The sequence below is a fragment of the Geospiza fortis genome, unplaced genomic scaffold (assembly GCF_000277835.1).
Source record: "Geospiza fortis unplaced genomic scaffold, GeoFor_1.0 scaffold55, whole genome shotgun sequence".
Lineage (NCBI taxonomy): Eukaryota > Metazoa > Chordata > Aves > Passeriformes > Thraupidae > Geospiza > Geospiza fortis.
Window position 1 is genome coordinate 5521868 of NW_005054308.1, and position 10331 is coordinate 5532198.

Genomic DNA, 10331 nt, shown 5'->3' on the forward strand with positions numbered 1-10331 from the left:
GAGCTCAGCAATGCCGCTGGCGGCTGGATCACCTTTAAACTGGCGCTCACGGGGTGGGTTTCACACCTGAGGGATGGACGGTGACCCGGGGTGGAGCTGCAGCCCCCCAGCACACCCTGTGCCAGCCCAGCGGGCCCTCAGCACTTCTGCAGCAGGATCAGGCGGGCACAGTGGTGCCATACAGCACCAGCGCAACGTGCTGGGCAGCAGCATCGCGAATTGAGTAAATCCCAAAATCATTGACTGTTTGAACCATCGATCGGTGTAAAGTGGTTTTCTTTGACTGATGAAGCAGCAGAACAATGACAGGAGCCTGGTGGAGGGGAGCAGCTTCCCTTCTGCTCGGGGCACCTGAAATGGCCCCTCTGACAGTGGTTTGAAGGACTGATGATGTGCCTGTCAGATTTTCTGTGGCAGAACTGGTGACAGGCCTGGCAGCCACCAAGGCCAGAGCCAGACTGCACCGTGCCAGGATTTTAATGGTCTTCTGTGCATCCAAGGGGAGAAGCCGGCTACAATCTCACTGCTGAATCATTAATTTCCCTCCTCTGAGTCATCCTGCGGCCCTGTCACACACACAGAGGACACAGGCGGGGCTGAGGTGGGCAGCGCAGGTTGATACAGCGGGTTTAGAAACCTGGATGTAGGATAAAAGACAGAGATTGTGTCTACAGAACCAAGGAGCACCCACTTGGACTAACCCCAGAAAGCAGAGTTTTGATGTTGAGTCAGGACCTACACCAGCAGCTGGGGCTGATCCTTCTGCATTAACTCTCTGGGAGGTGACTGGTTATATTGGTAAAAAGGTGAGGACTGGGGAACATCTTCAGGAGATGGTAGGACCTGTTAATGCAAAGGCTAAGTGAAATCTCACTGTGAAATCTATTCCTCCCTGACCATGCTAAGGCACAGCCAGGGTTAAACTGTGCTCAGACTTTTCTGAAATGTGTCACCAAAGATGCCAGGAGAAAAAGTTATTGTTTATCTTGCTGTGACACCTGAGGATTTTGGTGATGATGGGGCCCTGCTGTGCTGAAAACTTTGCAGAGACAAGTGTTGTACAGTTATTTTTGTTTGGCTTTAAGCCTTACCCTGCAGCATTTGCCAGTTTCAATGCAGCAGCATGACTCGAAGGGAGGAGAGCCTGAAAGGGAAATCAACTGGATGCTTTGCTGGAGAAGCCAATTTAAAATGCATGGAAGGAAAAGAAACAATGTGAAAAATTAATCATTTCCTCCAAAAAGCCCCTGCCTTTTGTTCTTACAGTCCAGATATGCCTTCTGCTGGGAAAAGGAGGGGAGAGCAGTGGGCTTTACAATGTGGTTGGACTGGCATCATGCTCATGCAATTATTTTCACTCTCTGGGTTTGCTGTGAATTCCTCCATGATGACACACGGAGCACTGCTGGCATTTCCTGTGGCACTGACATGAAGGCACCAGTGGCCAAAAGGATCAGTATTGTGCATACTGGACTCATGAAAATCCAACCCCTCCTGATGCAGGAGGGACCTGAGCATTGGGTAAACCACTTTTCTTTTTGGTGCTGAGTGGCTCAGTACCCAATCCATGAGCTCAACATCTCCAAAGATCAGCTTCTCCCTCCTCAGAGCTCTCCTCCCAGGGCACACAGACATGGCAGGCTTTGTTGGATTGCATGTCAGGGAAACAAAGGCAGCCACCTTGCACTCACTCATGTTTCTGTTCTCTGGTAGCTGCAGACCCACAAAGAGACACCCAGCACAGCAAGTTCAGTGACCTTTTATTTGTGCCTGTTGTCACTGGGCCAAGTTCAAAGTGGCACACGCAGCAGTGGTGGTGAGTTTGCTCAGTCTGATTTACAGCAGTGGCTGACAACCAGCATGAGGGCACCAACAGACTTTTGCACAACATGTTGGTGGCTACTCCAGTTTATCCTTCACCTCTTTTGTTATGTCTCAGCCCTCATCTGGTTCCAAACAAATGCCTTTCTTAGGTGTGGACCTTGGAAAACTGGCATGAATCCGTGTTCTGTGCCTGGGCTGAGGGCAGAGCCACTGGATAATGGCGAACACATGGCACTTCCCTTTGGCAACTCACTGGGAAACTCAGACTGAGAAGAGTTTGCTTTTATATGCCCTCGTTTGGGGTTGTTTCTGCATCAGACACGATGGAGCCACCAGATGTGGAGCACTTGGCACACCAAGTGCCATGGGGGAAAAATATCTCCTAAACAGCTCAGCAGCTCCTGCCAGTGCTGAACAGTGAGGAAGGAGATGTTAAAAGCTCGGGTGAGGGTGGATTTCTCATTGAGGGCTGTAGAGTTGCAGCCAGTCTGTTAAGGCAGGCCGGAGGGAGCAGGACTCGAAGATGAGGACAGTGGTGTATAGTATTCGCAGAGAAAGCCCCAATGAAGGGAGGAATGATGAGGAGGACTCCATCTTATCAGAAGGCTAATTAATTACTTTATTATACTATATTACACTATGTTACATTACATCTAAACTGAATCCAGCCAAGCGCTCAACTGCACACAATTGCAGCATCTTGTGACTGTCAGCTGACAGTCTCGACACACACACACAGACATTGGCCCTGATAGGCCAAGGAAACAAACACCATCACTTTGGGTAAACAGTCTCCATATTGCATTCTACTTTTGCACAAACACAGGCACAGCAAATGAGATAAGAATTGTTTTTCCTTTCTCTGAGGGTCAGAGAATGTGAAACCCAGAAATATTCTTGAGAAGTCGTGCCTTGCTTTTCTCTGTGAGGAGAAATGTGGCTACAGTGGTGAAGCACAGAGGAGTGGGTCATGCTGTGAGAAACTGGAGGACGTTCAGCCCCACATAGTGAGAGAGGAAGAAATGCAGGATGCCCAGGGCTGACACTGCAATGAGAATCCAGAGAACTCCAGCGCTGAAGTATATCGGGGCGAGTCTGGTGGGAGAGAGGCAGCTGCTGACACTGAGCTTCCCACCTGGGAACAGCCCCTTCCTCCCTGCAGAGGTGGGTGAAAAGGCAGTCCCTGGCTGTCCCCTGCCCCCTGCGTGGGGTCCCTTGCCCTGGTTCCTCCACACCCAAAAGGGCTTGGGGCAGCCCCAGCCTTGCCCAGTATCTATGTTGCTGCCCCAACCCTGTGTCCATGTTCACATCATGCCTTGGAGACATGGCTGAGTCATGCTGGAGCCCCAGAGCACCCAAGAATCTTGAGCTTTCCCAAAGCACATTATGTTTCCAAAAACAACCCCCAAGGGTTACTGTGTAGTCCCCTGAGGGCTGCTATGTGTGAGTGTGTGTGTGTGTGTGTGTATGTAACTGTGGGAGTGTGTAAGAGTGTGCAAGAAGGCGTAACTCTGTGTAAGAGCATGCAAGAGTGTGTGTGAGTGTGTTTACCTTTCTGAGGATGATGCCTTGTATCCCATAAAGTAGCAGTAGCGGGCGTAGAGATAGAGCAGACCCAAGGCTGCAGCCAGACCTGTGTTTAGGAGAGATCATAGTGACATCTCCAAAGGCTCTTCAGAACTACTTGGAACCAAGGAGGTAGCCCATAGTGAAGGAATAGAGACTCTGTGTTGTCTGGCTCTACCCTCCCATCAGAGACAAAATTATTGCTTAATTTGTTGTTCAGAAGTTGAGCAGGACCTGAGGACTGAGGCAGCACGCAGGGGAACAGACCCAGTGACAAACCAGAAAATGGGATAACGGGATATTCTCACCTTGATGGAAGAAGAGTCCAGCCTGCCACAGAAGTGCCAGGAAGATGGGAAAATACTCAGAGGAGTTCACCCTGGCAGGAAAGAGAAAGGTCATAAACTAGGGAAAGGAAGGAAGGTCTTCCTCTTTTGCTTCCCCTAGCAGTTTCCAGACACTGGAGGCTTTTGCTTTTTAGAACTAATGTCATAAAAAGCCTCCAGACTCCAGTTCCCATCCCAGATTTATTCACAGAAATTAAACAATGGAAAGAACAGGGTCTCCAGGTTACAAGAAATTAAGTAAAAGATTCCCAGGTCAGACTGTGCACAGAAAGGCTCCATGAACCACTCCCACTGCTGCTTCCCAAGTGCTGCAGCTCAAACCCTGCTGTCCATGCCCCAAAGCTCCAGGCTGTAGGGAAGGTCTGTCTCTCAAGTACACAAGGCCAGAGCAGCCTGGGCTTTGTGCAGGAGTTGAAGGGAGCACATAACTCTTGGGATTGTTTGTATGCCATGCCCTATCCTCCCAAAGGCACAGTAGCACCAAAAGATGCTGGATGAAAGTGAGTCTAGGCTCGTGAAGGAGCAAAGAAGGGGATGGCTGAGGGGATCCAGCTCAAGCTACTCAGTTGCTTTTTTTCCAGTGGTCAGCTACAACAATATGAAAGCTCCTCCCTCCCCACTGCAGCCCTAGCACAGAAGTCACAGCAGAGATGCTGGGTTATCCTCATCCCAGCACTGGCTGAGATCTCTCTGGGAACTTGTCCTTCCCAGTGAGTGAGATTCAGAGCAGGGCTAAAGCTGCCTGAGGTTTGGATAAAACCAATCTAAGTCTCAGGCACCAAGGGTTATGTCTTTAGGAGTCCTTCACTGTACAGCAGAGATTCCTGTGTGGTTTCTATCAGCAGTGGCTGGTTTAGGACTCAAGAGCCAACCCAATTCTGATGTTGACTCTTCAACACATTGGTTAACCTCGAGGGAGGTAATTGCTTAATTACAGTTCCAGGAAAAGAATAGCAAAGCAGGGGAAAGGCAGTGCCATTACGTGAGATCTGACAAACATCAAGTAAGAGGAGTTTCTTACTGTGCTCGAAAGATCCTTTCAAATTCAGGAGGGCCTGAGATCTTTGGAGGTGAAATGCCAAACAACCTCCTAGCATAGATCACCTGGAGGAAGAAGTAGGCTGCAGTAAAAGAGAGAAAAGTAGCAGTGAGCAGTGGTCAGTCCTATGGCTGGGCATGGTGGAGTCAGGAGATGGCCAGAGGCTGGGGAAAAAGATCTGCAGTCTCCTCCTAGCCCCACACCTCCACACAGCAGAGAAAGTTAGAATAAAATCTCAGGTACCTTTTAGATAAGGAAAAGGAATGACCCAGAGCTATAATGAAGCAAGTCGTGTACTACTAGTGTTATCTGCTTTCTTGTATAATCAGCAGATGGTAAAATTATTACACTGGTCAGATGCACTTTATTACCGACAATTTCAAGGCTTTTTTATTATTTTAATTTTTTTCCTCTTCTAAATTCTGATATCTGTGTAGGGATGGAACTGATGCCACAGAAAAGCCAACCAGATACTGAATTAAATTGGCATGCAATGTGGACCTGTGGCTGGGAGATGTTCCATGTGGCCCACCACAGCCCATACTTCCACCTTTTCATGCAGCAGAGCTCTTTGTATGCTCACATCTACATGCACTTCAGGAGCTGCTGTAAGCCCAAAGAAGGAAATTCTACATGTTTGCAGAGGGAAAGATCTACCAAAAAAATTCTGAATGGAGGGGGTAGGTCAGTTCAGAGAAAGGGCTTCTCCTGCACTCATTTGGTTGAATGCTCTCCAGAACCCAAACAAGATATTAGTTCCCTGCCTGAAAAGCAGTGAGGTGCTAGTGCAACAGGAGACATTAAATATGAAAGCAAAAGAAAATCAGTGGAGTTACAGTAGGTTGATCCAGCTAGTACTTGAGCACACATATCCAATGGTCCCTACCTTGCTCCAGGACTCCCAGGACTGTCACGGCAGCCAGCCAATGAATCTGATCCAACATACTGACTTCTCCAGAACCTAGAAAATCTTATTTCTTGGTCAGAAGTTCCTCTGGCCAGGTTCAGTCCTTGCTGATGTGGCAGTTTGCAATGGTATCTAGCCTAGGTTTGTTCTAATTGAACAAAGCAAAGATTTAGTCTGTGGTATTGACACTCAGAGCAGCCTGGCACCCGCCCGTTATCATACGTGCTATGGAAATGGAAATCAGTGGAGACAGGTTTAATGGAGTATTTCCTTTCCTGCCCCACCCTTTTCCAGGAACAGCGTTAAGAGGAAGTGGAAAAGCCAGTAGGTTGACAAATGTGAGAGATAAGGGAACTGGAGCTGAATGGATGGACAAAAGTCTACAGCCCACTAATCCACTCCCCCCAGGGCATCTTCTTTAGGCCAGGGCACATCCCCTCTGCTGATATTGCAGGAGAAACCAAAGCTCTGCTTGGGCTGTTGTGTAACACCAGAGCACAGGCAGCATTCCAAGGTACATATCCCTGTGTACATAATCCTACCTAGGCTCTGGTTAGCCTGTGTTGGGCACAGAGAATGACTTATGGCCACAACACTGAGACCCTCCATGAAAAACACTCTGAGAGGGTAAGAGAGGATGTGATAAAGTATAAAAGGTCTCTAGAGCTGTCCTGCACACTGGTATTTTATCTGGGGATGGGTCCTGCAGAATGATTGTCAGACACCAAGGGGGTTTCAGAGGCAGCCCTCATCCCAGAAAGGGAGATGTGCATTTAAGGCTTCTGATAACCTCAGTGCAATCAATTCTCACCATAAACACCAGAGTGAGCTCTTTGTGGGGAAAAACCTGCAGAATTCATCAGGACATAGCAAAAAGAAAATTACATTTTCACCAGTCAGATGAGACCCATTTGTCTAGTTCCCATCTAACAGCACAACAGCTGGCACAGACAGAAGCTGCTGGGACCACCAGCTTTGTTTCCTTCCTTTCTCTTCATCCAGTGAATTCTCCCATCAGACCAGGGTAAAAGGAAAGCAGGTTAAGACAAAGTGATCGTTGAACACCACTGTTATAGAAAGTTATATTAAAGCAGTTTACAGAAATTACATAGTACACCTGATGTCTTTGATAGGCTTTCTAAGAAGCAATATGCTGGTTCTGGTTTTCTGCCTCTCTATAAGCTATAAAGGCACCCAAAATGGCTATAAAAATGTCCCAGCTTTCCCAAATATCAAATACACACCCCATTGTTTTTCAAACCTCAGCTCTAAGACTAATTCCTTTATTTCAGAATTGAACCTTTTTCATTGCAGTGACTGTTTAGAAATATGAGGAACATTGTGTCTATTTAGTTGTCAAAGAAATTAAGAACTCCACTGTGTCACCTCAAGAAGGGCAGAGGTCTTGCAGTGCTTAATGATGTTTGATTTCCCTTTGCTCCTGTCTGATAACAGCCTGCTAGTGACAGAAAATAAAGAAAACAACCGAGCAGGAAGGATTTGAGCTAACACCTCCATCAGATGACAGTGCACTGTGAGCTGTATCAACAGTGTCAAATGTGTGCAATGGAATCTGGGCCACGACAAGCTGCACTGGCTGCCACAGAGCATTCCCGCTCTCCAGATCATCACTAAACACAAAATACTTCTAGCATCATTTTCTGTCATCATCTAGCATGATCTAAATATAATAAAGGCCAACAGAAATATGAATGAATAAACAAGCACAGATGTCTCCCCCCTCCTCCTCCCTCCTCCATAAGCATAATTTTTCAAGCTGTTTTTAAACTTCTGAAGTGCACAACCTTTTTTTGTCCCTGTTTGTCACCATCAGAACTCACTTTATTTTCCATTCTCCCTCAGTGCTTACAAGGAACAGGCACAAGTACCCCAGTCCCAGCACCAAATGCCCCTGGGTGACAGACTTGTCATGGGTGACAGCCTCTGCACCCATGGACCACAGCATATTGTGATACCTCATCCTCCAAGGTGACACAGCCGAGTTCCCTTCTAGGCAAAGACAAGTCCTGCAGCCCCAGGTGCACCTCAGAGTGGATTTGCTGAGCAGGAGCTACTGAAATGCTGCACCCCTCTCCCACTCCCTGGCTCTGCACTCCAGGGTATGCTGAGCGGATGTGGCCCCAGTCAGAGGGCACAGACCAAAGTCCTCACACCTCCCACTGAGTCAGCACTGCAGGTATTTCTCTGTGCCCATGGTTGCTTTTGCCACCTCTTCCTGCAGCCAATAATCCTTTCTGCCTCCTAATTTTCACTGTAGGGATGCACTCTTAGCTGGACTGCAACACCAATAGGGATTAAAAATAATCTTCGGAACAAAAATGATCAACACAATGCCTTGGAGGAGTTTTTAAGCATCCATAGGGCTTACAGCACCTATTACTTGCCCGGGGCAGCGGGGCAAGGAGAAGCCAGCAGTGCTGAATCCAGCACTGTTACATGCAGTAACATCCCCTGGAAATTTCAGGAGTGTACAACGGCTCAAGGCTTTCTGTCAGTGGAAGGGAGAGCATTTTGCAGATGAGCAACTTACCTTTCAGCTTTGAAGCATGGAGGTGACTTGTTCTTCCAATCCTATTGCACAAATATGGAAATATTTTCTAATGCAGGTCGTACTTGTGCTTCCTTTCCTTCTGAATCCTTTTGCAGCCACTATGTACATCCAAACCCATGACTGTGGGACTGCTTGTGAGAACAGTTACTGTCTTTGTAACAACCACAAAGAAAAAAGAGGGGAGAGTTCATGCAAAAGAATTTTTTCTCACAAAGAAAGAATTTTTCTAGTTCGAGAGAAAGAAAGAGAGCTCAGCCCCGAGCAACTCAGTCTGTTCAAGTACAACTGCTCAGGGTGGGGTGGTGGGGCTGGCGACGCACCCTCCTGACCTCCCATTCCCATGGAGGCTTCTCTGAAACTCAGACTGACATGTGTTGAGATTTTCCTGGAATTCTTGCATTTTCCATCTGTGTAAGGAAGGACATGCTAAAAATACAGCAAGAGAAAAAAGAATTCAGTCTTTTACCCGTTATGGAGGCAAAACTGGCCACGTGTCCCCAGGATGTGGGGACAGCTGCAGACAATTTCTGCTCTGTGATTCCCAACAGGACTCAGAGCAAGGCATAAGCTGGATCAGATCTCTTGAGCACATTGAAATGTGTTCTGGGTTCTGCATTTTGAAAAAACCATAAGAACTTTGCATGACAAGAATTACCAATGTCTTCCTAAAATGAGCATCTATCCAGAGGGTCCTCCTTTCACAAAGTAAAAGAGCAGGTGGTTAGTTTTGCCAGCAACATCCAGATTGGCATTATATAAAACTCATCTCTTGGAGTACAAACTCAGTGTATATTGGAGATGTGCCTTAGCCTGTTCAGCCGGACCAATTTCAGACCCTATTCCTGGCATTTATATATCTATGGAAGATCAAAGAGTCACATAAATGTTCACAAATATTTAGTTATAGCAAGATCTCTAGGGGCCAAACCAATCTCTGGGCTGCTTGAATGCTTCTGCATGGAGCAGGACCACGGCCAAGCACCTATTGACAGCACTTCTCATCTCAGTAAAGGTGAAGGGCTTCACTTTAGAGATCAAACAGGGAAAACATAAAAAGTAATTTTCTAGAAAGCAAGATGGAAAGCTGAGTCTTTGGAAAACCACACAAATGAATATTTATACTCATTTATTTAGGGATAGTTTGGAGAATTTTTTTAAAGCTTTCTTCTAATGGACTTTAGTGAGCTTTATCCATATGCACATTAAGTCTGACTGGAGGGCACATCAGTATAAAAGCAATGCCAAAACTCTCCCCTTAATTCATGATCTGAAGGCACTGGTACATGCAAATAAATTATACACCTTCATTTATGATCAACAACTGTTAAAAGTATTAATTAAATGTCTCTCTTGCCCTGCCTTGTCTTTTGTTATTGTCACACAAGGAAAGCCTTTTCCGTGTGTTTTGCCAATTTTCCTACCTCCTGTTCACCAGAAAGTCAGGAATAGCTAATAAACAAAAAGGAACAATGCCAGAAAGTGGCTGGCTTGAAGAATAAATCTCTGGAGTGATAAGTGCATATGTCAGGGAGGGGGAGGATTTCCTTTTACAGAGGGACAAACAAGCCTTTCAAACATCTTTGGAAGCTCTAATGTTAACATACACTTAGTATTATCCTATAATGATGTGGGGAAAAAATTGCAAGTATACAGGGTACATCAGAATACATCAAAGGCTGAAGAGTGGTCATGAAGTGCAGCTTTGCTTTTCCTAAATTACAGAGGTGAAGAAATAGAGCTGTTCAGCATTTTTATCTTGTTTAGACCAGCACACCCAGATGCTGGCTGGCCCTAGCTGGTTATGAGATAAAGCTAGGCAAGGCATTGGAGAGGGGCAGAGTGAGGACAGCTCTAAGGAGACATTTTCCAGGGGAAAGGCTGGAATTCCTAATAGGTCTTCTGCAAAGAAGAGACCCTTGGCTTGTAAGAAACAGGGAAAGTCAGGGAATTAAGCTGAAGTGGGGAGGTGTTGCTGTGCAAAGTCATATCTTCAGGGATGGGGCAATCAGGAAGGCACTGGTTCCTCTGCCTTATGGTGACTTTTCACACCAAAGTTCTGTCCCACACGGGGTTGAG

General features: G+C 46.6%; 1 protein-coding gene across 2 annotated transcripts; it reads right to left on the reverse strand.

The window, feature by feature from the left end:
• Positions 1-2419: 2419 nt before the first annotated feature.
• Positions 2420-8573, reverse strand: LOC102044383 (leukotriene C4 synthase-like). Of its 2 annotated transcripts, XM_031066841.1 has the most exons (7): positions 8235-8573; positions 6577-6691; positions 5663-5831; positions 4759-4858; positions 3699-3769; positions 3376-3457; positions 2420-2919 (listed from the first exon to the last, which is right to left on the reverse strand). In XM_031066841.1, the coding sequence occupies exons 3-7, from the start codon at positions 5718-5720 to the stop codon at positions 2793-2795; spliced, it is 438 nt and encodes a 145-aa protein (XP_030922701.1). In that variant the 5' UTR covers positions 5721-5831; positions 6577-6691; positions 8235-8573; the 3' UTR covers positions 2420-2792. The 2 variants fall into 2 exon arrangements, with proteins under 2 accessions (XP_030922701.1, XP_005418779.1); XM_005418722.2 differs by lacking the exon at positions 6577-6691.
• Between the last annotated feature and the right edge of the window lie 1758 nt (positions 8574-10331).